Genomic DNA, 27,788 nt, shown 5'->3' on the forward strand with positions numbered 1-27,788 from the left:
CATTGTAATAGCTGGACTTCTGGTAGCAATTCAGAACTCACGAATGATTCCTTCCGCTGATTTCATGAGATTATTTTACAATCACCCACCGCAAAACGAGACAGCTGCTCCTGCTTCGGCTGTGGTTGTTCCTTAGCGTCACCGTTCACAGCCACATCATCAACAGTCGACTTGGGCGGCTTTAGAAGGGTTGAAATGTCTCTGATGAATCTGTTATTCAGCTGACATCCCGCCACCAGACCACGCTGGAAGTCCCTGATCTCTCGTGAGCGACTAGCTCTGCCGTTACTACTTACAACCAAACAAAACAATACTTGAAGGGCTCCTTTACACTGACGGGTCCGCTCTCGTAACATCTAGTAGCCAGTTCCATACAACATACAGATAACCGCATACCTTTGATAAGACAGTGTACATCTGGGTACTCTTAATGTCTCTAGAGTTCTCTGCGTTACGCTATGTGTACAGGTTTCACGAACACAAAAACTGTTATAATAACACGTGTTTTGGGTGTTTTGTAAAATAATTTTCAAATACGGGGATGATTCCCTTAGCAGGGTACCATCCCATTCCTTGCACCATTACCCCGTCTTCACTTTCTGCTGTTCCTGAATTTGCATTCAAGTGATTATTCGCTACAAGTCGTTCGACATGCCATTGTGATTAATATAGTGGACTTTTAATCCTTAGTACCAAATTTCTTATCAATCTTCAGGGGTCTGATTTCAATTGCTCGTGGATTCCTAAGCGCTTCTGGCTAATACTGAGATGACATCTTAGACAACATCGGCTGTCTTGCCTTATCGCAGGTAATGCTTTTGTCCAATGACCTCTACAGTGACAGTGCGTTGAACGCCGTCCTTCGCCCTCGAAACGTCTTTGGATATCCAAAAGCTTCTGCTTTTCAGCATCGGCGCCCGAGTCTTCGGCCCAAGTTAAATTCCTTCCAGGCACCCGACCAGAAAAACGAGGAAAGAGCTCGTGGTGGAAACAACGGAGCTCTCCTTGCGGTTGCTGCTCTTTGTGTGTATTGGAGTCTGACTCAGCTGGCGCCCCGGTTCGTTAAAGGGAGCCGCTGACGTCACGGCTGCTCGGCCGGCCGGCAGTTCCTCACAACGCGGGACTGTAAACATTCAGGACGGGGTCACGCGCCGGACCACTTCGCTGTGGCTTCTGCCGCGGCGTGGACGCACGCGCCTCGCAAGCTGGCATATTCTTCACTGACTTGTTGAACTTTTTATGCACATCACAGCTGCAAACGTGCCGGATGATATGTAGAGTAACGTCAGTTAATTATTCATTTGAGCCCCCCCCCCCTCCGTCCTCATAGTTTTCAATTTCTAGAAATTCTGCTGCTACATCATCCCAGTACATTTGTCAGCGTGTCAGCAGGAACCTGTACTTATCTTCTGGAAGAGAAGGTAATCCGGGTGCTCAGTATGAATGTACATATCCCTCACCAATGGAACCTGGTTTCTGGGTGATTTCTCATTCAGTAAGTATTTTTACAAGATCAGAAGAAACATATTAGCGTTACGTATTAACGCCGTAGGCTTACGAAAAAAGATGTTAAGTCGACGCACCACAGAGCTGCAACAGACAGACTAATGAACCCTTCTGAACTCCAAACCACTTTTATTTGATTTATAACTTTTACATGCAGATTCTAACGCGTGATGCTTCACTGTCAGCTACTTTTTGAGATACCGACTCACTGAAACAGACGGCATACATATTATATTAAAACAACGTAAGCAGAAGATATATGAAGAATTTGTGTGTGCAGTGTAGTTCTTCTCAAATAGGGAGAGAAATGCATTAACTATTGGAGAAATAATTATCTGTTCAAATACTCTTCCATGGATGGACTCATCAGTTTCTGTCGAAGGGACATGGAAGTCTAATGAATTGCGTGAAATGAGTGTACGATATCTTTAGAGTGTGTTAAGGGAAAAGGGAGGGGAATGACAGATCAGGAAGCTCGCCACTGATGTTATCAGATTATTCGGTCTAATGTACAGTGTTTCAAATTAACTGTAGCATAGTCATATGTTTCTATCGTTGAAAATTATGATTACTCCCGAATGAATATGATAAAGTAAACAAAATTCAGATATTCAAGTGGAATTTTGCAATAGATACTAAAGTTTCTTAAACATTTGTTTCATATTACCAGCGCTAGTCTTTCGTATATACAGCCAGTGTCTTCTACGAGTCATCAAATCAAAAAAATGTGTGTGAAATCTTAAGGGACTTAACTGCTAAGGTCATCAGTCCCTAAGCTTACATACTACTTAACCTAAATCATCCTAAGGAAAAATACACACACCCATACCCGAGGGAGGACTCGACCCTCCGCCGGGATCAGCCGCACAGTCCATGACTGCAGCGCCTAAGACCGCTCGGCTAATCCCGCGCGGCTCTGTGGTAAAGGCAGGGTCACCAGCAACAAGTGCAGTTATGCCTCGCATGTGAGGCTCCGTGGAATAGTGGTTGGTTCCACGAGTCGGTCACAAACAATCACCAGCCCCACACTGAGGCTGAACCGGTGCTGATGGTTTGGTGCCACTGCATCACCAAAACGCTAAGTACGGACACATTTCCACTTGCCAGTTTGTTCTCGTTTGTGTTTTCAATCACTGAAACCACCGCTGTCAAAAATCTTTCATCTCTACAAGTGGGCGCACCTCCCATTGGAACGCATTCCCCGGCCATACGTCTATCAAATAACCTTTTCTGCCCCTTATCCTATCAGGTATCGTTTCGTGAAGTACGTTCACATTTAGCAAAACAAAATTACACTCTGTGTGTGTGTGTGTGTGTGTGTGTGTGTGTGTGTGTGTGTGTGTGTGTGTGTGTTTAAGTAGAAATAGGTTAAAGGTAAGGAGAAATAAATACTCGTAGTATCCCGAAATACACAGCGACGAAATTTTATCACGACATCGTGTACCAACCAATATTCCTATTAATGTCTTGACACCAACAACGCGAGAACGAAACAGAAGCACTTTCTTCCACAGGGAGTTTGGACACCCCTGATGGCGATCAGCAGTAATCTCGCATAACACTGAACAAACACGACGTCAACACTCAGCACCTTATCAGTAATTCGACTAAATGTTGCACACTTCACGCTTTACACATGTAATCATACAACGGCTCTCCAGGTTACGGAGCAGAGTTCGGCGGGCAGGTGTTGACACCTAACGCTTTCAGGCCGTATCGATAAAATGTTATCGGAGATCGAGCGTTAAGAACTCCAGGATACTCGTACGGCAGTGTGAACGCAAGCAGCTCCTATCTGTGGAGTCAACATTAGTTCGAGATATCACGTACGTTCCCCGTTACATAAAGACTTGACATACCTTCCAATAAAAGATATCTGTTCTTGGTAAACTGGTGTCTTTTTTTGTGGAAGCAGTTTTGACACTTGAAAAATAGCACTAACTAATCTAAGGAACAGATTCCTTTGGTTTGGAAACTGTCTTTCTTCGTAGGTGTTTCTAACTCAACAACTACAATAAGAAGCATGTCTCCCGCCGGAGGTTCGAGTCGTCTCTCGGGCATGGGTGTGAGTGTTGTCCTCAGCGTTAAGTTAGTTTAAGTAGCGTGTAAGTCTAGAGACCGATGACCTTAGCAGTTTGGACCCTTAGGAATTCACACAAATTTGAACATTTTGAAGAAGCATGGAACGCCGAGAGAGAAAAACGAAATGCCACGTAAAATTAGTAAATAATTATGGAAATGATGTAAGTGGGTTCACTGCTACATGCTGTATGTCTGTCAAGCATTCAGCCGTTCACCGGATTAAAAACACGAGCCGCTAGATCCGTTTTCGCATGAGCCACGCACGTCTCCTTTTTCATACGGCAAGGACATAACTGAAATGGTCTCTTCAGACTTTTTTTCCATATAATGAGTGTGAAAGCTGTTCATGTGTTTTCTTATTTGTAAGATTTGTATTACTTGCTGCGATTACATCAATACGTATATCGTAATTACAAATAAAGGTGTAGTGACTGGCTTCGTTGATAATGCTTCATGCTCTCACTCACTGACCTCAGAGTTAGAAACACAGTATCATTCGCGCAATCAAAGCTGACACACGGTGTAGTGGCTGACGTTAGCGACCGTAAATGCGTTTCCCTTTTACGGTTGCTCCTATGAGCCACAGCGCCGACAGGCAGCTTTATTGCGCGAATAGTCCATGTCCTGCGGACTCCTATAATCAGTCACGCATCTTCCAGCAAAAACGGATCTCTCCGAGATGGTGTGTGTACTCGTGTACTAGATTTTCTGTGTAAATGACATGCAGCGTTATGATTGCCGCATATTATCAGATATTGAAAATTAGTGTCAGCGTGTAACATTATAAGGAGTGGGTCCTATCCACTGTGTATGGGCGACGGCGATGATCCTGGGAAAGTAACGTGTCTTATCGTTAAGCTAATTTGAAGGACATTGGAATTTTCGCACTTCATTAACCGAGAGCTATAACTCTTCAGTCTAACGCAGTTTTTTCTCAAATTTTGTAACTTATGGCCTAGGAGAAAAATGTTTTGGAAATCCGTATTTACTAGCTACTGACATCTACTGTAGATATATCGAAGGGATTACTCCTGTTAGTGTTGATGACAATACATCCGAAATATGAAAGCAGGAGAAAAGCACTGTGAAACTACTTCTACTCAAACTGTTGTTATTTAAACAGTTGCACTGTGTTGCATCTTTCTAAACTAAACTGCGTTCCACTTTAAAGCACACATGCGTTTGAAATGTATTTACACAATCGACTGCAATGTAGAAAAGCGACGATACGCAGTTCACAGAGCAGACGACAGTGCAACATACCCAGACATTGGAGGCAGCGCACAAGGTTTGGACAGATCGATGGAAACAAAATTGCTAAATGTGCTATAGATGAAAGTGATAGATACATTCGGTATACGATTACACTCGTCAGACAGTAACTGTATGGTGAAGTGTGGCAAAAACTACACAGCGACGTAGGGAAAATACGAGGGGCGTTCAAAAAGTAACGCACACGTTTTTTTCTCGGACAATTTCGGTTGAAAAATGCGGATTTTGCTGTGGGACATCGTAGAATATTCCCGCTTCAGCCGCTATAGTTTTTCGTGAAGCTCCGATAGGTTGCGGCGCTATATGTTACCTCAGAAATGGCGTTTGTAACGGAGGTGAGTTCCAAGCGGAGAGGTGCCACTGAGTTTCTTGTGGCGGAAAATCAAGCATCGCAGATATACGTAGGCGCTTGCAGAATGTATACGAAGACCTGGCAAGGAACAAAAGCAAGGAGTGTCGTTGCGACGGGACATCTGCCACCATCGCAACAAGGTCGCCCAAACCTATCCGATCTCCTGCGTGCCGGCCGCTGTGGCCGAGCGGTTCTGGGCGCTTCAGTCCGGAACCGCGCGACTGCTACGGTCGCAGGTTCGAATCCTGCTTTGGGCATGGATGTGTGTGGTGTCATTAGGTTAGTTAGGTTTAAGTAGTTCTAAGTTCTGGGGGACTGATGACCTAAAATGTTAAGTCCCATAGTGCTCAGAACCATTTTTCGATCTCCTGCGTGCAGGCCGGCCGCACGCACCTGTGACTCTTGCTACGTTGTAACGTGCGGACAGTCTCAGTCGAGGTGATCGACGGAACACAAACACCTCGCTGCTCAAGTGGACCCTCTGTTCGTAGTGCTGGCGCAGTCGTACACGAGTTTGAGTACTAAAAGATTGCCTGCTGGGTTCCTCGCCACCTAACAGAAGACCATAGAGAACAATGAACTACCACCTCTGCGGAATTGCTTGGCGTTACAAGGCTGATCGTGAAATTTTGTTCTGGAACATTGTCACAGACGATGGAAATCTGGTTCATCACTCCCAATCGGAAACAGAACAGCAATCCACCACCTGTTCTACGAAGAAAACGTTCAAAGCCGCGCCTTCAGCCAGTGAAGTCATGGCGACGTTCTTCTAGGGCTCCGATGGAGCTATATAGGTAGATGTCCTCCTTCATAGTGTAACAATCAACTCTGAAGTGTACTGTGCTACCCTCAGGAAACTGAAAAAACAATTTGAACGTGTTCGGCGCCACAAAAATGCATACGAACTTATTGTTCACCATGACAACGTGAGGTCTCACGTAAATCTGCACAACCTAGATGAGCCTACAGAATTTCAATGGACTGCCTCATCCCCCTTCAGCCCCAATCTCGCATCTTCCGACTTCAATCTGTTAGGAACAATGAAGGAGGCACTCCGTGGGAAGCAGTATGTGTATGATAGGAAGGTTATTAATACAGCACGACATTGGCTCTGACTTCTACCAGTAGAGTGATACATGTTGGCATACACGTCCTCCCAATAATGAACGAAGATTATGTTGCAAAATTGAGTTTTGTAGCCAGAAGTGTGGGGAATAATGTGATGTATTAGAATCCTGAATAAAATAATCCTACTTTCTGAAAAATAAGCTGTTGCATTACTCTCTGAACACCCCTCGTACTTGAAAAATAAAGAAGGAAACGAATAATTCTCTGTGAAAGTAGAAATACGTGTTGTCTGGAGGTGATGAGTGATGCAAAGAAGCTATCGCACAATACAGGACACTTACTTTCAAAGATATAGGAACGGGACCGCTTAGCGCCAAAATATTAGCTGCTCATCTGTAAGCTAGTGAAAGAAAGAATGGAAGGAAAGAAGACTGTCGACGACGATGTCGGGCATGCAAGGGACGGGCAAGGGACGGGCAAAAAAAATCAGCCACGTCATCTTCAAAAGAAAAATGTCATTATTTGCCCCCAAGTGATTTAGGAACTCACAGGACGCGTATGTCTGGATGTCTTGTCGACGAAAACATGCGAGTGAGTGTCTTAAGCACTGCGCCTGTGCAGCCGGCCGGTGTAGCCGAGCGGTTCTACGCGCTTCAGTCTCGAACCGCGTGACGGCTACGGTCGCAGGTTCGAATCCTGCCTCGGGCATGGATCTGTGTGATGTCCTTAGGTTAGTTAGGTTTAAGTAGTTCTAAGTTCTAGGGGACTGATGACCTCAGATGTTAAGTCCCATGCTCAGAGCCATTTGAACTGCGCCTGTTCACACTGTTTTGTCAGATATATATGACATGAAGCGTTGTCAGAGTGAGTGGTAGCGGGACACTCTCGAAGCCGCACAACGGCCGAGTTTTGTCAGAGTGGCGTGAAACGGCAGTCATGAGAACAGCGCCGGCCCATTATAAGAGGCTGAAGAATATATGGCGGTCTGGCTGGGCAGGGCTGCAGACAATGCGGGCACCTGCGCCGCCCCCTGGCCGACCAATCAACACCCGGGGGGCGGCCGCCTCCCCCTGCTTTACATGTGAATGCAGCCGCCGCCACCCCGCGGCTCCCGGCGGATGCCGAGTCTTGCAGCCGCCGCTTCCGCCGTTGCGCCGGATTCGCAGATCCAGTGACGGATTTATTAGCTCGAAGCTACTCTGTCTGTAACATGCCGAACGACAATGCTTAAAGTATATTCGGCACTGACAACGGCGGATTTATTAGTTGCGTTGTGCCTCTTAGCATTGGTCCAGCCAGAGGCTTCAGGATTCATGTACATCGCATTGATGTTGCCACGGCCACCGCTCGGAACAAATTGAGGAGCGTTTTGTAGACGGTGTACTCGGCGAAATGATGAATCAAAGCTTCGGTCTCTGTTGCAAGTGTCGCTCATCAGAGTATATGATACCAAATTTTATGTACACTGATCGAGGCCATTGCAGTAGCGTTACATATTGTTCAATATGATGCTATCTACGAAGAGACTGATTACGCCTGCGAAAGATTATACAAACTTTATTCCCCCTTTTCCTTCGCTTTCCTATTCTGTTTGGCATTAGACAAATAGAAAACCAGTGGCCGCTTCCATATACACCCTAATCTTCCTGAACCTACTTCTACAGAAAATATTTGGGTATTTAATCTCCGCCTTCTGCAAAACAGAATGTATTTCTCTTTCTGTTTACCCAAGCAGTTTTCGACAACTGTGAGTCATCTGTGGGTGTCTATTTATTTCTGGAAAATATTACACGAAGTTCATGGTTGTTTTACAATTTTACGCCAAAAAACTTATGACGCGTAAGCATTTTATTTCTTCTGTTTCGATTACTCGCGTGAATCGACATCACTTGTGAAAAGCGGGTTACTGCAGGTTGCCTTGACTTTATGTCTTTTATCGTTTGACATAATATCAGCTGCAAATTAGTCGGAAGGAATTTGCTTATGTGAAAATACTTTTTCATGAGTGGCGATTGCGTGTGTCCTGATCTTACCTCACCATCGGACTGTCACAGAATATAACTTGATTCGTCACTCCAAATAACTCGTTTTCAGATACCAACAGTCCACTGGCATCGCTGTTTACACAACCTAAAGCATTGCATGGCATTGCTTGCAGAAAGTATTAGAAACTGCTCGCCCTTTGTACCCTATTCCTTCCAGTCCCATACGCATAGTCACAGTGCTAGGTGGACTGCTGTAACACTTCACGAGTGATCCCTTCTTCTGATTTCATGAGATTTTTTACATCCACCCTCCCTGCACATAAGTACCTGATGTCTGCCTGGTCAGTGTTTACATGTGGTTCTTTCCTTGCGTTCCCAGTTCACTGCCACATTACCTTGGGCAGCTTTAGAGTAATTTTAATATCCTTGAGGGATCTATTGCTCAGGTGACGTCCAATGACTAGTCCACGTTCGAAGTCACTGAGCTCTCCTCAGTGACAACAGAATAATCACCGCCTCCTTTTATATTGGCGAGACCGCTTCTCGTGACATCTGGCTCTCAGTTCCGCATTACATTGGGGTGTCGGAATACCTTCGATCAGACAGCGAATCAGCAACAGCACCAACGTCGTCCTCTTCAAGCCGATTTTACAGGAATCTCGACATTTAAAAAGCATAGTAAAATGAACCATACGAAATGGAGATGGCGTAAAACTAGGAGATTCACGACACTATCGGGATATCTGTAAGTGATTTTGTATATTCATCGAATTCAAACTACTTTTTTTCGATGATTATTTTCAAGTATGTGTTCGATACAGGTGAGTGCATTGGGATACTGATACTGTCTCTGAAATGTGCTGCCTCTGTTGATGCACATAATTTGTAGTGATCTACGTTGTGCAGGAAGTGTTGGTTCGCTATGCCAAGACGGTACTTCTTGCAGCTCGTTATAGACTGTGAATACCGTCTGTTATTACGGTATTTCATTTTACGAATTAATGTGAGAGATGCGAACCGCTCACCTGACTTAAAAGCTTTTATAGTCTATATTTTTCTCTGCTATCGGAATCTTGTCTTTGGATGAGAAGAGAGAAGCACATCTACATGCAGCACTTTGAGGCCAGAACTTTAATAGCCAATCGGGTTATTGGGAGCGGAGTTTCGAGTTTAGTAGGGCCGCGTGTGTCCAGACAAAGAACGCCTCTTCTTCATTGTTTGTTCTGCTCCGATTGCTGTTTATGTCATACGGCCTGCTGGCGATTTGTAAAATTTGGAATTTTTTCGTGTGAAATGCTTGAGACGGGCTTTGCTACACTGCAACCTCTAGGATTACTGTTTAGATCATTGCTCGCTTGCATAATTCCATGTTACACGATTTTTCAGGTGCTGCTATGCCACATGGTTTGCAGTTGTGTTCAAAAATGGCTCAAATGGCTCTGAGCACTATGGTACTTAACATCTGAGGCCATCAGTCCCATAGAACTTAGAACTACTTAAACCTAACTAACCTAAGGACATCACACACATCCATGCCCGAGGCAGGATTCGAACCTGCGACCGCAGCGGTCGCGCGGTTCCAGACTGAAGCGTCTAGAACCGCTCGGCCACACCGGCCAGCTGCAATTGTGTATTCGTGTGAGAAAGATTAGGTCTTTGTTCAGATCGCGTCCCTGTTTTAGTATGTGATGACGAATATCTATTTTTCAGCGAGTCAGCGGAAGATATAGGTCATCTTTCACTTTACGTTACCACTTTCTAAATAGCATTACAGGGGTTGTATGGCATATGCGTTTGTTTTTTGCTTTTTGTAAATGTGCGGTTTTGTACAACTATGTGATCAGTGAGATGATGTTGGCATCAAGCTGTTCATGAATTTTGGCGTCTGTATTATTAATAATAACTGAAGTTAATTTAAAGTCTCTGACTAATTATTTGCCTCCTGGTTTTATTTTTCCAATACTATGATTTTTCATACTCGTTGGTACAGGTGCTCGCTTATCACACTAGTAGCAGGTGCGAGCGCTTCTCTTATAGGCAATTTTCAGCCAAACAAGTCGAGTAGCAGGTAATTTCAAGACATCTGCTACAGAAATAATACATGGGGAATCTGCATTTCAGTGAATCAGTTTCTTGTCATTAGACATTAGTGCTTACAAAGTGTTGTTAAATAAGGTTGTATTAGGAAGGATGAAGATGATGGTTGCAATATGTCTTCCTTTAATTTACGTTGAAGTCCGCTTTATAGGCTATGTTCCTCTCTATCTCACATTTTACTGACGGTAGTTATCTGGCGTTATTGTTCTTTCATGGATCAAATGTCATACGAAGGAAAAAAAGTTGTAGTGAAATTAATACCGGGGTCGTAACTCGTTATGCACTTAGGTTAAAACAATAGCAGATAGTAGTGGCTTTCAATCTCATTGTAGCTTAATATTACAATTTATTCTAAAGCTGCACCTGTCAAACTGGAAAGTAAGCGGTTCCTTCTATTGTGTTCGGCACACGGTATGCTTCTTCTCAAGAAAATTACCACTGTGTTTGTTTGTATAGTCCGATCCTCGCTAAACATATAACAACGATATTGTCATAGTGTAACGGTATTATATCATGTGTGCTCACAAACACAACACTTCGAAATAACAACACTCACGAAGTTTTTGCGCTGTTCCTGCTGCACAGTGACAAATACGTTGTCGCTAGCTTTTTTGAGGTCGTACATGTCCAGTTGGACACCCTTCCCCTCAATACTATACAGCTGACTTCTAGCTGATACTCGGTAGTCATGAAAAACAGGGGAGAAGAAAAATGGATGGGAAAACGTGCTTCCTTCGCTGCACCGATGCGTCGATGGGGGTGACGAACGCAGGCGTATCGCACAAAGGGAAGGTACGGGAAGATTCATAGTGGCCCGACAGGAAAATTACAGCGTTCACCAAGCAGCCGTCGAGAGACGCGCTCCGGGCTACAATTCGACCGCAGCTCCGGAGTAATAATGTGCGGTTTTGCGGTAACGATACACGCAATAACGCATCCGATATTTAGCCTTTGCGCTTGTTTGCATGTGGCCCATTCATCACGAATGACAAGCAACACCTCTTCGCTATCTGCCAGGCGATCGGTCTCACAGGCGGGCAGGCCAGCGGGCCGGTTCCACTGTTTGCACACAACACCGTAGCTCTCCAAAGCGCGAGTCATGATTGCATAAATGAGCTTTTTCGTTTGTGTTCCACTAATGAGCACCGCTGACTCAGTGGAGAACTACAACAGAACCCTTAAGATAACAATTCCCCTTCAGAAATTCATGTGCAGCTTCGAAACCGTGATTAAGGATCACTCTTAACGGAATTGAAACTGTCTCCTGGTCAAGAGTCGAAGTATTTTAACAAAGCTCTACATGGAAGATTGGGCAGAGAATCATCCTTCTAAACTGATAACCCCTCCTCCTCGCCGACACACTACTAAGAAAACAAACCACAAGAAACAAAATTGTACTTGCAACATGCTTTACAACCATTCAAAAATATTCAGCGTAAGTGAACAACAGCTGAGATGTTTCAGGTACGTCTCCCGTGGAACTGCCTTTCGTCTTTGAGAAGGTTCTTTTATCCACAGAAACAAAACGATCAGTTCTCCTCTGAAACAAGTATGATTAGTTTCACAAGGAGGACTAGTAAAACGGAAAGATATCAAAACTGCATTACGTGGTCCAAATTGTCGAGATTGTCGGGTATAGGAAAAAAAAGTAGCAGTAAGCAAAATTCCCTATCAGACCTAGTGAATTTATGAACAGTCAACCTCTCCTTGTCTAAAGTTGAAGTGGCATTAGTCCAGTGGTACTACAAATCCAGGTTAAGGAAACCTGCAAAAACGGCTGAATGTTGGTTGATACATTTACAACATAGTGCAGTCTCCAACTCAGAAGAAGTTTATAGAAACTGGCTCCCGATGCCAAAGCAGGAAGATATTCTGTTTAGAAGTTAAGCATAATTGCTGATTGTCAATCATTTTACACTCTCCTGTAATTCACAGTTCTAGCTACTGTTCGGCACGCCTATACAAATGGCCAAATTTGGATACTCCGCCATACTAGTCACCAAATAAGTGTTGCAATCTCAGACACACTTCGAGTGTCTGACCATTGTGAATTATTTCCTCATTTTTCATTTGCACTTTTCAACTGCCTTAGGCTACTTATGACAGCGTTTAAAGCAAGAATTGAACACAGGATCTCCGCTTAACGACAAGGAATCCTGTTGCCTTTGTTTCGTATTTTTGACAAATTTTACTTCGACGGAGCGAAGTTTCAATGCAGCAGCGCTTTGAGAGCTGAATCATCAACAGTGAAAACACAATTTACAGAGTTATGAAAAGGTATTAAGCGAGAAACAATGGCATTAGAGCCGTGTCATGTGCACAGTAATTCTGGTGTGATCGAAATAGGTGTCAGCGCTGTGTGTGCTCAAAAGTGTATTGCATTACAAGCGAAACAGGTTGCAAAAAAGACAGACGGGAACAGCATTCGCACACTAACAGTGGATTAATTATGCCACGTGCCTCTCTTCGGCATCCAGTTTTCGCCACGTGGCCTAAGCTCAACAGTGATGAAGCTGTCGCGCCAGTGTAACATAAATAAAACTTACCCAGACCTGCAAATTAGTTCTTTGGGAGCTAGCCGTGTCACCGAGTATATTTAACTATCACATTTCTGTAAATTACGACGCTTTAGCACTCTAATTAATTACGCGCCGAACACGTTAATTATATAAACCAGCTGATACCTTTGTAGCACATTCTGCATTAATGGGTACATGCGTTCTGTAATGTAGCTGTGCACGGACACAGATAATTTGAGGAAATAAAATTAATATCGGCGCGGGCCTGATTATATGGCGTCCCACAGCACAGTAACAACGGTGATACGAGGTAATTATTCATCACACAGCGATCCTAAATAGGAAACAAAAACTTGTCCCTTTATTCAATAAACACGGCGAAATTAGTGCCGGCGCGAGCCTGGCCGCTGGCGGCAGTGTGGAAATGAGCAGCGTCGCGCAGTCGCATCGGCGTTGCCACGGCAACCAAACCTCATCAGTCAGCCATCTCCCTCGCGGCGTCGCTCCCTAAAAAGCCGGCCCCTATTACGCCGGTGTAATATGCACTAGTGACGGCTGGTGACGGCGCTGGTGTGGGGGCGTAGTGACCAAGCCCCCAAAGCCCCCCGATATGAATGATGCGTCAGGCGCTCAAATTGACACCAATTACCAGGAAAACTGCCTATTTAGGCGCGGCCCCTTGCGAATCTCCGCCACCGACCGCACCCCTCCGGCGGCAGTAGGCAAACGAGGGGTGGTCGGCGGTCCCCCCGTCTTCTGGGCGTGACTTTCACACGGGACGCGCCAAACACCGGCCGCTATTCTTTCTAGCGCAGCAGCGTACGCGTCACTCACCAGGGAGGGAACATCAGAGATCCCTTCCTAAAATTAACAACGGTGCCCACATAATATTTATCACGAACTTCAAAACATCGCAAGGTAGCGAAATTGTCCAGAAATTTAAATGATAACCTCACAATCAGACTTTTCTATCTCTATATTTCAACACACTGTCAGTCTTCCTTTACGCCTTTTTCGTCTTACGCAGGCAAAATATCATCAAGTAGTTTCATTATCAATGCTGTAGTAAGTGCGATCGATACTGTCTTCTTTTGGGTGGGTACAATTATCCAAAATTCTGCCCTATCCTGCATGGTCTTCCATTTCAGCCTATGAGTTAAATTTTGAGATGCAATGAGGTAGAAGTGGACCAATATCAGCTTGTGAATGCGACAGTTCTTATTTTCGTGTTTGCTAAGAAAATTGGAGGAATTCTGCCTTATGAAAGACTCTTTTTAGTTTTGTTTTTAGCCAGACAAGTTTCAGCAATTTTTGTGCTATCTTCAGTGGGTTTACTCGTTTATTTTCCTCCTGCAAAATTGTTACATGTTAACCTTTAAAGAAACTTTTCGGACAAAATATTTACATTTGTAAAATGGGTGATTATTGACAAATATTTTTTACCTTGGTTTGCATACAATACAGAGTTGAGACATGTATCACCGATCTGAGCATTCTATGTTGTTTATTTACGATATGTCTGAAGTTTCTAGTTTTACAGTACATTTGGAACTAAAGTGGGCTTATGCATTTGTTTGCGTACCTCACATTAAGTAACTGGATATTTCTGCTAGTAGCTTTGGGTGTAGTAAACAACCTGCGGCTTGTCGTCTGCAAACAGCAAACAGTTATTTTATTATACGGTGTATCACGCATTCTCGGTCGAAAATATATATTATATAGAAAAATAAAATAACGTTTCGGTATTTTCAGATGACAAGCTGTAGAGCGCTTAGTAGATCCAAAGCGACTAGCATAAATATCCAATAGCTTCATATGAGGTATGTAAACAAATGCACACATTCACTTTATTTCCGAACGTACTATAAAACTATGAACTTTAGACATATCGTAAATAAACAACACAGAAAACTCAGATCAGTGATACATATGCAAACTCTTTATTGTATGGAAACGAATGTAAAAGATATGACAAAAATCGCAGATTTTACAAATGTAAATTTTTGTACCAGAAGTTTCTTTAAAGATTAACATGCGACAATTCTGTAGAAGGAAAATAAACAAAGAAACCCACTGAACATAGCACAAAAATTGCTGAAACATATCTGTGTAAGAACAAAATCACAAAGGTATCTTGCATTAGGCGGAATTCCTCACCAATGGACTAATATCAATTTCCCGGTATTTTAACTACTTCCAGTTTATGCCGGAATGATTTCTTCAAGTTTACTCAACCTCTCTAAGCCCATATTACGCCACGAGCGAACGATGAAATTATGGTTTAGACGTCAAATGAGCAATTTACCGGACGAGTAAATTGGTCAGTTTGGATTCATAGATTTCGAAAGATTTTTCGTGGATATTTGACCAGCTTACGCTTTCGGTATGATACTTGCCGCTGGCCTAGATTCGTGAAATCCGGCATTACGAAAGTATCCACAGTACAAGAACATGAAAAAAAACACGAAAACTGTTAATATTTAATTACATCACATGAACAAAATATTTCTTTTTCATTTGTTATCCAACTTCAGACTTGAAATTGAAACATTCTAGAAAGGTTTTGGAATCGCTGGGAGCGATGTAGGCCCTATTGCCAGCATCACTGATAGTAACAGGCAAGAATGGTCGATATTGTCGATTCCCGGAATGGATGAACTGTCTATATACATTATTAAGTTTGTACGGAACCGCCAGTGCTTTAGTCTACTCTCATCCAGCCATTTTTTTCTTTGCAGAACTCGATAAGAAAATGCTCCACCTTTTGTTTCTTATTTCGCATGAGCCATGTGAGTGTGACAGGGTAAAATTCTTCTAGAGACCACATACAAATTTTCACATAATCTTATGAGAGTGAGGTAAAGGTCCTTGGAGCCAGGTGCCAGCTAAGCAACCGCGCGGCAAATTGGCCGCCAAGTGGCGACCGCTCCGCGCATTCCCACCGCGTCGGCCCATGCGCCGCCCTCCCTAATCTCGCCGAAAGCGTTCAAAAACTTCCGCCGACATCGCTCACGCTGCGCCCGCCCCAGACCCCAAGCAATTGAATTAAGCGTGGCGCGCGAATGAAATAGAAATCCTATGCAAATGACCCTAGGAATCCCGCAAGGAGCCGCTGTAACGACCCGCGGCCTACGGCGCGTTGACAGTGGGGATCGCAACTAGCTATTGCTAGCCGCCAGCAGAAATCACCACATGGCACTACGCAAAAGTGCAGTCTTATGCTACTAAGAGGATGCAAAATTGCAATAATTCTTCCGTCAAGAAGGTCGCCTTGAATTCGCATCGAGTGAGTTGTTTCTTGGGGTTAAAAAACAACAGTTTTACGGCTGTTGTTCAATATCTCTCTCTCTCTCTCTCTCTCTCATATTTTGTGTAGTTTCGGACATTAAACATATAGGGCGATACGGCCATTGATCTTTTCAGGGCTGATAAACGAACAAACCAAAACGTCTACGGGAACCAGTTACCTCTGCGAGTAATGGTGGTAATGGGCAGGGGCACTACGTCAACAGTGTGTGAACAAGTTGGAAATTCGGGTCGATCAGGGATCGTGTCCGGATAGCTGAGGTGGTCAAAGCAACCGTTCACGAGAAACGGGTTGTTGGTCCCTTGATTAAATATCATGATATGAGTTTTCAAAAGCGATGCCCTTATCTTCTACCCTGTCAACTGAGATTTAGCTCAATCTCTGTTGACCCCAAGGTAAGATATACGTTCATTTACAATCTTACACATTTTCTTGGCTTCTATGCCTTTACGTCGGTATTCGCAGTTTGAATGACCTATACTTCGAATATAAAGTCCTTTGAAACCCTGATTCAAACAAATGCTCATCGATGTATCTAAAAACACGTCAGTGCTGTAACTTTCGTTTCGCTACACTTTTGTTCTTCTAGAAATTTGGTCTCACATGTAAGTAGATGAATAAATTCGTCACTGACGATGCTTCGAAATAAATACAAACCAGTAACAGTCAAGAAGCAATTCATCCTAATAGTCCTGCTGATTTTGTGTTAACGAAATGCACAACATATCCAGTCAAGTGACTGGGAGAAATTTAATGATCATGTTACAGTTCTCCAAGAGAACACCCTGTTACTTCTATTTCATTGTGTTTTCTGGACCTGTAACTTATAGGAAGATGTTAGCAATAGAACTTGCTAGTAATCATATGTCACTTCTACAACTGACAAACATTTGTCAGTGGGAGATGCATGTGGCTGGGAATGTGTGTAATACTTTAATCCTCTAAAAAGGACTGTGCGATTGTGCCTCAACTCCATACTACCGGCCGCAAAAGCTAGACTCCAAAAGCCACACATGAAATTATTAGGGAATGCTTTTGGTGCTGAGCGCTGTTCCGTGAACAGTTGTTTTCATAAACCATCAACCTTTGGTTATGAGCACTTTAGTAGAATCAGGACGTAGTTACAACGTTTTCTTCACCCGTACATGAAAGATTTTTTTTGTTATGTAATCATTATGAACTAGAATCGTATTATACGGTAGTAATAAATTACTTGATATCGCCTTGCACAAAGTTGTGTAATACAGCAGAATATTAATGCTGGTAGGGGCAGGACTGAAAATTAAATACTCCAAGGTCAAAAATTCTGCTAATTTTCTGCTAGTAAAGCACCTGAAGGGCACTCCACGTTCCCACTTCGATTCTGGTAGCATTTATTCTGCAGACTAGTCACTCCTCCTCTTCGATAACCCACCTGTTTCAATATTGTCTTTTTCGCGTGAAATGACTATGATTAACTGAATACAGAATAGATTCACAGATATATAAGTAAGTGGTTTTTTGTGAAGTAATTCTCTTCTCCCAACTACCTGATTTTATTTATCTCCGTTTCAGCTTTGTACTGTACAAGCATATAGCATTCAAGTGCCGTAGGAAGAAAAGAAAATATTCTGGAAGTCTATTTCTTCCTGTTAAACCTCGATAACATCTTTAAAAAATCATAATGGAAAAAAAAGTGTGGGGTAGTGCAGCGTTAGATAAGGGACTTCAGGAGCAGAATTCCTTTGAGAGATGTAGCATTGCTGTCCCATTTGTCATTATAGCTATCAGAGCCAAGGAAGTGCACACATTGCCTCCAGGACGCGTGGAGTGAGAACAACAGACGTGGCGCAGCGATGCGGCGTACGGGTGGTACTAAACGCAGCTGAGCCCGCGCGCCTTCGGATCCAATACAACACGCGGTCGCCCGGGGCCAGGCCTAAAATAACGATCAATAACTCGACAATTACCGAGCGCCGCCGCCTCCTTCTCCTCCTCCTCCGAGGAAAAAAACATGGCTGCCCCAGAGCTCGCCGACGCGTCTGCATTCTTTCCGCGACGAGCAGAAGAATCTCGCAGCCAACTCCGAAGCTGCGAGTCGACACGTCTGCGGATTTGTCCGAGGTGGGACGTGAGCGTCGGCCTCCGAGCATTTTGCTCGTTCCATTACCACCTGCTTGCTATATACGTGTCGACTGGATACTTACGGCTGCGTTTCGCAAGTGGCTCTGAAGCCGTATAAGGGATATCTTTCCTTTACTGCAATTATTTGCAGGAGAAAGCAGCCAGCAAGCAGAAAAACAAAACAGTAATAATGTTCTGTATATTGCACACCTGCGAATGAGCTAATCCAAGGGGTACGGTGCAAGGATCATTTCTAACAAGACGAGCGCCTGTCATAGGTAATACAAACTTTGATATATGGTTTGTGTGATTAAGGTGCAAAAATAAGAAAAATAAATAAATTGCGAGTGTTCTAAAAACTTGGACGACGTACTTCCTACTGTTCTATTATTACGCTCTTTCAGACATATTCGTATACAGACGTGACGCAAAAATCAAAAAAGAGTATCTCTCACAGTACTAACAGAGATTGATTTCTCCATCGTAGATTAATCACTTTTAGCAACTACAGCAACATTTAGGATAGAAACGTGCAGACGGTCTGTCAGTAGTTAAGGTAATATTTTTCTACACTCTGCGATGATACTGTCAAAGAATTAAATTTTAAAATAATTACAAGAGTGCCATTTACGTCTTGAGGATCCGATACATTAGGTTCGTGCAAAACTCCGAAAGCAAAACTGTACTGAACGAAGTATTGAAGATATATCCAGGCGTCATTTGCTGACAGCCAACACCGATTTCGATTTCTCTAATCCCACAAGCTGAGAACGGGGTTTAAAAACAATATTAACGTCGTTTACTAGTGGGTAGCACGTTGTATTTCGAGGTAACTCGGTCTTAAGCGCTGACTGACAGACGATAAATGCAGAGTAAAATTGTGGCCCTGTGTCGTTGACATTTAAACTGTGGAATTACAGTTAGTAGGCAGCGCGTTTGGGACACAACGACGCGCCAAGCCCGCTAAACTTAACCGTTTGAAGGAAAGAAGTAGGCTGTGGAGAGGCTTGGCTCCTCGTTGACATTCAGCACACGCAAAAAGAAAAATTTTGAGGCATGTTACGATAATTTTATATTTTGGCGAGTAGTGAATTTGAGATACCGTAGTGAGGCTGTCCCATTTCAGCCAAAATTAAATAAAAAAAGTTTACGAACAACCTGAGCGGCAAAAGTACAACAGTAACTATGGTAAATACCCACAATATGCAAATACCATTGTGAATAGGACCATTTGTATTTGAAAACAGGCCTCCTTACATCACGTAAAGCAAGTTTAACCATACTTCATTTTACTTTTTTCTGTTTTTCTGTCTTATAGCTTCTGCCCTAAGCCCATAAATTCTCAGAACTGATGCCAATCATCCTTGAAAATTCCTTGAGAAACTGGCACGCGCATGGGGGCACACACACACACACACACACACACACACACACACACACACACACACACACACACAGAGAGAAGCACGCGCGCTCGCAGGTACACGTTACAAATGTATTAGCTATGTACAAGACACGAATTAATGCCACATGTAAAAGCCATATCGAGGCATCAAAAGGATTCATGTCAGCAACGTTGACTCCACGATGTCGGCTGCTGTGGTTGAAGCGCTCGTCTTCGCCCTGCTGCACACGTACGGCTCTCGGCAGTATCCTCGGGAGAGCAGACGGCAGCGGTACTCACCACGTCGGGGGTGCTGGCGCCGTCCGTGTGCGACGTGGAGTCTGCCGTGCTACGCGCGCCGCCGTCGCCGTTGGTGGAGCCCATGGGCTCGGGGGGCTTGCTCGACTCCCGCTCGTCGATCACCAGGTCTATGGGCATCTTGCCCTTCAGGCAGCTGATGTACCGGTGGCAGAAGTTGTCGCACAGCTCGTGCACCTGCGGCAGGCCAACACACTCAGTCACTAGCAGCTAATCACTCTCAGACAAGGCGCTCCACTATGATCCAACTCCACATGAGGATCCTAGGGGATGAGATCACCTTCGTAAGTGTTCAGTACATAAAATAACAAGTATTAAGCTAGTCGCTCTGGCTGACGCTTCAGCATCATCCGTCAAGCATCCTGTAATTCACAAAAAATCATACGTTTTCCTTGGAAGAAAAGCATCGACATTATAGAAAACTCTACAATATTATAAGTAGCCCTTATTCTTACAGAAATGACAAGAAATTTTGGAAGAGAGAAACAGTTACACCACCGAGAGAGTCGGCGCAGTGGTAGGACACTGGGCTCGTTTCCCTCATGGACGGCGGCTCAAATATCAGTCCAGCCTTCCTGATTAAAGATTCGTGCAATTTCCTTAAATCTCTTAAGGCGAATGCTGCAATGATTCCTACGAAAGGGCACGACCAGTTTACTTCCCCAGTTCTTCACCAATCCCAGCTTGTTCTCCGTCTTCAACGACCTTGTCGTCGAAGCGACGTTCAAAACTGATCTTTTTTACTTCCTTTCCCACATTTCGAACACTAAGCGGAAATAAATTTGGTATGTAAAGTCAATGACGGTATTTTAACACATCCAGCAACTAACACAGCAATTAAAATGTAACCCCGAATAATGATAAGTTTCTAATAGAACGAAATGCAGTTGAAACATTAAAGTTTTCTCTCTTCACTTAGTAACTTCAGCTGAACTGTGTTGATAACTTTAGTTTAGGAAATAAAATCGAGAAACTTAGATAAAAATGAGTTTCAAGTTACAACACTTTTCTTTTTTATTCGTGACTACCTACATGGTATCAAAAAATGGTTCAAATGGCTCTGAGCACTATGGTACTTAACTGCTGATGTCATCAGTCCCATAGAACTTAGAACTACTTAAACCTAAATAACCTAAGGACATTACACACATCCATGCCCAAGGCAGGATTCGAACCTGCGACTGTAGCGGTCGCGCGGTTCCAGACTGTAGCGCCTAGAACCGCTCACCACTCCGGCCAGCTACACTGTATCACCTACACGCCGTGAGTGGCTTTTTTTATGTTTGGAGTGTCATTACTGATCTGACTAGTTTCAAGAAGCCCACTACGAATTCCTTTCCTGTGCCAGTATCTTCGTCTCACAGCAGCACCTGCAAAAAACTCCCTCAATTATTTCTTGGATGTGTTCCGGTCTCTATAGTTTTTGCCATCTCAAGCTCCATCTAGTACCGTGAAAGTTATTCCACGATTTCTTAACACACGTCCAATCATCCTGTCCCTCCTTGTTAATGTTTCCCATTGTTTCTATTCTCGCTGATACTGCGGAGACCCTCGCCATTCATTCATGAGTCCACGTGATTCTCATCATCCTTTTACAGTATCACATCTCAAACGCTTCAGTTCTCTTCTTCTCAGCTCCCCCCACAGTTCGTGTTTACTGTCATAGAATGCCGTGCTACAAACGTGCTGTGTCACAAATCTGTTGCTCAAATTAAGGCGTATGTCTGATAACAGTAGGCTTCTTTTGGCCAGGAACACCTTATATTACTGTGCTTGTCTGCTTTTTCATTGTCACTTTGCTTCGTCCGACATGCGTTATCTTACTTCTAAGGTCACAAAATTCGTCTACTTCGTAGTCCCCAATTTTGATCTTAATTTTACTATTAATCTCATTTCCACTACTTCTCGTCAATTTCATCTTCCTTTGATTTACTCTTAGTCCATATTCCGCGCTCAGTAGTCTCTCCATTTCGTTCAGTATGACCTGTATATCCATCTCGTTTTCACAGAGTTAGCAATGTCATCAGCGAATCTTATCGTTCATACCCTTTCAACCCAAATTTCAGTCCCACTCCTCAACCTATCTTCAATTTCCTTCATTGTTTCCTGATTGTACAGATAGAACAATAATGGAGAAAGGCTGGATCATTGTGTAACACACTACTTAATCAGACCACTTCGTTCTCAATCTTCCTTCTTATTGTATCTTCTTTGTTCTTCTACATACTGTATGCAATCTTTCCCTCCAGCCTACACCTACTTTTGTTTGAACTTCGAAAGTCTTGCGCAATTTTACATTATCGAGGGCTTTTTCTAGGCCTACAAATCCAATGGATTTTGCTTGATTTTTTTATGTCTTGCTTCCATCATCGAGCGAAACGTCAGAACTGCGCCTCTGTTGCCTTATCTTTCCTACGACCAAACTGATCGTCATCTAATTGATCCTTAATTTTCTTTGGCATTCCGTGTTAGGTGTTTAGTAGCACTATGCGAGTCTCTTATCGCTTCCTGGGGCATGTGCAGGTTGAAGTCTTAAGGCAATTGGTGACGTGGTAAAAAAGTATTATTTACTTTTAAAGGAAAAATTTACCGATCAGCTGTGACTTCAAATGGCTCTGAGCACTATGCGACTTAACTTCTGCGGTCATTAGTCGCCTAGAACTTAGAACTAATTAAACCTAACTAACCTAAGGACATCACACACATCCATTCGAGAGGCAGGATTCGAACCTGCGACCGTAGCGCTCGCTCGGTTACAGAGCTGTGACTTCATTATTGGTTACTTACCCTCCTCCAGAAAGCCGAAGTAACATATCAATTACTTAGGGCTTTCACTAGTTCATTATATGTTACAGCACTTTTAATAAAGGGTTTTTCGTCATGCATCTCGTCTCTAACCGTCGACTGAAATCCTGATATTCAGTCTCTTGTGTTTTGTCATGCAGGTGACCAGATGTAAAAGATCACTAAATCCGATGTGTTACAGTATCAACAGGACACTGAAGACCAGTAAAAAAGTGTGTTTTTGCCATCATTTTATACCTATTCTTCGCAGTTTTTCTGACTGTTGCTGGAAATCTGAAGTTATGTGACGTTTTACAATTTTGAAGTAAATAACGAAACAGTGAAATTCAAACGAAAGTTCTGAATTTTAACGGAATAATTAATATCCTCTACGACAGTTAAAAATTCATAACAGCTTAAGTAAACCTAGAAATGTCCGAACTTCGATAAGTTTGCATTCCAGGCGCAACTATCGGCGCTATCTCCACGTTGGGCCTTATGACAAAGAACGTCTGCAAATAGGCCTATCGTGCCAACCTCTCGGTTCAGATAATGATGTTCCGGTATAACGGATCTCTGATGTCAGACGAGATGACTGCTTATCTCAGATGTGAGATTCTCAAATCGTCGCCGCTGGCCAGATACAAAAACGCTGTCGAGGTTCGCCGCAGAATGACTCACGGCTGAAGAGAAGCGGAGGCAGCCAAGCTGGCAGCCCGCGGGCCGTACAGGAATAGTTGGCCGGCGTGGAGACAGCCGAGGATCGCTTGGGAGTGGGACAAGGCGGACGACAGTCAGTCGTAAGCTCGTCGCATTTTCTTAGCGGTCTAAAGAGGCAGTCGATAAGGAATACAGCCGCGGCAGCTGGAGGACGTAATGCACCCACTTTCTACTTTTGCTTAGTTCTTTGAACTATCCTTTTCCGACTAGCCGCCCAAGATCGGCCTTGCACTCTAATCACCTTTCCTGTTCTAAACAGACAAACCGTTAGTTAAGTGCACACGACGGATGTAAAGTGTCAGACAAACAGTGATACTATCTCTGGTTAGATGTTAATGGAAGTACGAGGTGAAAAAAAATTACATTCAAATACATTGAAGCGACAAAGAGACTGGTATAGGCATGAGTATTCAAATACAGAGATATGTAAACAGGTAGACTACTGCGCTGCGGTCGGCAATGCATATGTAAGACAACAAGTGTCTAGCGCAGGTGTTAAATATGGTACTGCTGCTACAATGGCAGGTTATCAAGATTTAAGTGAGTTTGAACGTGGTGTTATAGTTGGCGCACGAGCGATAGGACACAGCATCTCCGAGGTAGAGATGAAGTGGGGATTTTCCTGTACGACCATTTCATGAATGTACCGTGAATATCAGGAATCCGGTAAGACATCACATCTCTGACATTGCTGCGGCCAGTAAAAGATACTGCAAGAACGGGACCAATGACGACTGAAGAGAATGGTCCAACGTGACAGAAGTGCAACCCTTCCGTAAATTGCTGCGGATTTCAATGCTGGGCCATCAACAAGTGTCACTGTGTGAACCATTCAACGAAACATCATCGATAGGGGCTTTCGGAGCCGAAGGCCCACTCGTGTACCCTTGATGACTGCACGACACAAACCTTTACGGCTCGCCTGGGCCCGTTAGTGCCGACACTGCACTGCTGATGGCTGGAAACATGTTGCCTGCTCGGACGAGTCTCATTTCTAATTGTATCGAGCAGATGGACATGCACGGGTATGGAGACAACTTCATGAATCCATGGACCCTGCATGTCAGCAGGCTTGTGGAGGCTCTGTAATGGTGTGGGGCGTGTTCAGTTGGAGTGATATAGGACCCCTGATACGTCTAGATACGACTCTGACAGGTGATACATACGTAAGCATCCTATCTGATCAACTGCATCCATTCATGTCCACTGTGTATTCCGATAGACTTGGGCAATTCCAGCAGGACAACGCGACACCTCACACGTCTAGAATTGCTACAGAGTGGCTCCAGGAACACTCCTCTGAGTTTAAACACTTCCGCTGGCCATCAGACTCCCCAGACATAAACATTATTTAGCATATCTGGGATGTCTTGCAACGTGCTGTTCAGAAGAGATCTCCAGCCCTCGGACTCTTACGGACTTATTGACAGCTCTGCAGGATTCGTGGTGTCAGTTCCCTCCAGCACTACTTCAGACATTAGTCGAGTCCATGTGACGTCGTGTTGCGGCGCTTATGCGTGCTCACGGAGACCCTACACGATATTAGGCAGGTGTACCAGTTTCTTTGGCTCTTCGGTATATGTGGCCTAAAACTCACCGATCCCACATACCTGTTGCTAGTGCACCTCTCAGTTCATTAAAAGCACTGAAATAGCATTGTTGTGTTGCCTTGACCTTATTATCATTTCAAGACGTCTTATGACTTTGCAATTTTTTCACATATTTCTTCCCCCTCCTAATCTCCAACGTATACGTTTTTCCTTAATTCTATGAAACTATGCAACTTCAACAATTCTAATGCGAGCTTGTGTGTGTGTGAGTGTGTGTGTGTGTAGCCAAGACCTACAACCAACATTATGAGCCACACTCCTATGACCTACGGCGTATTGTAGACCCGGCACCATGTCGCAGTGAATAAGAAACGTGTTTGCAGCGGGGAAGCTGGCCCTCGGACCCCAGGCCACGCCGTCTCCCGCTCCTGGTCGTGTTAATGCCCGCTAGATTAAGTGGGGGGTGACGTCAGCCGGTGCCTGGAGAACAAGCCCAGCACAATGGAACACCAATCGCCGTCTCTCACAGCGCCCGTCACTTCCAGACGAAAGAGTCGTCTTACGACCCGCAGGTCGGCAAGATGTGAAGCTGCATTGTTTAAAACGAACACGGATGTTGCAGAAGAGCAGGTGCGCCATGAATCAAAAATACACAAATAAAACACTGAAAACTATGTTTATATGATCATCGTACGAAAGAGATCGACCTGGGTTTGACTGAAGACACAGTCAATAAATTAGCATTATTCACAAAGGAGGTGTGGAACGGAAGTTGAATAACAGAGTCCATCGTAGCGGGTTTCAGTGTTTAACAGTCTCAGTAATGTTTTACAACAAAACTTAATTCATTGGAATGATAGCTCTGCACTTGTCAGAACAATAATAATACTCATATAGGAATATTTCCCTTCAAATTCCATCAGATAAAAATTTGTCATAAACCTCGATAAGATTAACGAAGAGATTACGGTAACGTCGAAATTTATGCAGTTACATCACCTTCTAATTAACTGGTGTTGTCACTGTTTCTGCAAAATTCGTAAAAGATATGAATTTTTCATACTAGAGTTATTACTTTTTTCTGTGCAACAGGAGGATCTTCTTGTCACTTCAGTGTCACTTTAACTGTAGTTTGCAAATAAATAAATAAATAAAGGATTGGGTACGTGCGTGATTCGTTAGACCTCGATTCTGCTGTTTGATGATCGATTCATTACGCATCTCTAGTGGAAGCCAGCATAGGTCAAAATGTCCACGGAAATGCTTTAAGATAAACGCATAGGAAGAGGCACACCAGAGCAAAAGTTTGTAATATGGCGTGCTGAGTTCATCAAGATATTCCTATAATACAAACTAATGAAACGCAGGTGATTATGAAGAATGCAAAATGAACTTCAAGGCAAATAAACGAAATAAATTTTAAGCATAAGGGGGAGGGAGCTATGTCTAAAACGACAAAATGATCGCTACAGACGAAGCGTGGTGAAATTCGGGGTTGTGTGGAAGACTTTGGTATAGAACTGTATCCTATGTTAAGGAAATTGACATAATTGAACAGACTCGACGAGAAGAAAACTTTTGCGAAAATGAGAAGAAACTGGGGAAGAACGAAAGCACAGCCTTTATTTCCTGTTTGGACGTTTTAGGCATGCCTGCAATTTTATCTCATCCATGTTGAGTTATCATTTGGAAAGTCTCTACTATTTGTGGTATAGCAAGACAACCACATGCGTCAGAAACATTGAACTATAGACAAAAATACATCTACTGTTACGAAACTCGAAAATAGAATTTTTTTTAAATGACTTGGTGCCTTTCAAAAAAAAAAAAAAAAAAAAACTGTGTGGACCCCAAGCGTCCGTGTAATATATATTAACGTCGAAACTACCTATACAAAGTTAAAGATCTTCGATGCTTTTAAGAAACCCATGCATACTGAAATGAAATTCAGTATAAGTGCAACGTGACTGCGATAATGTTAATTTATGTATGATAATGGTGGCTGAGCATCGTGGCTTTGAATTACTTTAAGAAATACAACAACCAGCCGCCTTTATGTACCTGTACTAACGCCAAGCAACTGGCGTACTGCACTCGTATCTTCATCAATACAACGTTTTTGTCGACTGCAATTTGAATGTTACAGCTTCCTTTTACTCTGTAATCTGTACATCTTTCTTTCGCGTTTCTGCACGTAGAAAACAATAGTTTGTCACCACTGATGCAGCGCGTCATTCGCCTTGTGGTCGAATGATCAAAGGCTGAAACGCGTGTTGGCATAAATCTCTATTCAGTATCTTCTCCATTACTTTCGAATAAGGATTCTGTATGCGAGTCCGTAGATGATAAGGTGTCGGATAGTTACAATTAAAGTGCAAGTACTCACAGAAATCCAGTGGGCTCTTTAATTGTCATATGCAGCGGAACTTGGTAGATACGCTAGTGCGTTGATGCGAAACCGATACATGCTGGAAAAAAATTAGTTTCAATTTTGGCCACCAGGTGTAAATCGGGCCTGTACGGCATCTAATCATCGTCTTAGGTGCTCATACTGAACAAATTGTCTAAGTTACGACTAGTCCATGACACATTGTAACATTTCTACGCGACTTCCTTGCATTCACAGAGCCAGATTTGCACCTGGTGGCCAAAACTGGAACCAGCTTTTTTTCTAAAGTAAATCAGTTCCGCCTTAACGCATTACCTACGAGTACCAAGTTTCGCTGCCAGACGATAATTAT

The 27,788-nt window shown here is 43.5% G+C and overlaps 1 protein-coding gene across 5 annotated transcripts in view; it reads right to left on the bottom strand.

The window, feature by feature from the left end:
* Positions 1 to 27,788, bottom strand: part of LOC126260812 (homeobox protein homothorax) — a 1,061,772-nt gene that overhangs the window by 814,716 nt on the left and 219,268 nt on the right. For all 5 annotated transcript variants that reach the window (XM_049958185.1, XM_049958184.1, XM_049958182.1 and 2 more), the window contains exon 6: positions 19,976 to 20,170. In XM_049958185.1, coding sequence (XP_049814142.1) covers positions 19,976 to 20,170 — 195 coding nt within the window. The remainder of the gene's footprint in view (positions 1 to 19,975; positions 20,171 to 27,788) is intronic.

This window comes from Schistocerca nitens, chromosome 5 (genome assembly GCF_023898315.1).
Source record: "Schistocerca nitens isolate TAMUIC-IGC-003100 chromosome 5, iqSchNite1.1, whole genome shotgun sequence".
Lineage (NCBI taxonomy): Eukaryota > Metazoa > Arthropoda > Insecta > Orthoptera > Acrididae > Schistocerca > Schistocerca nitens.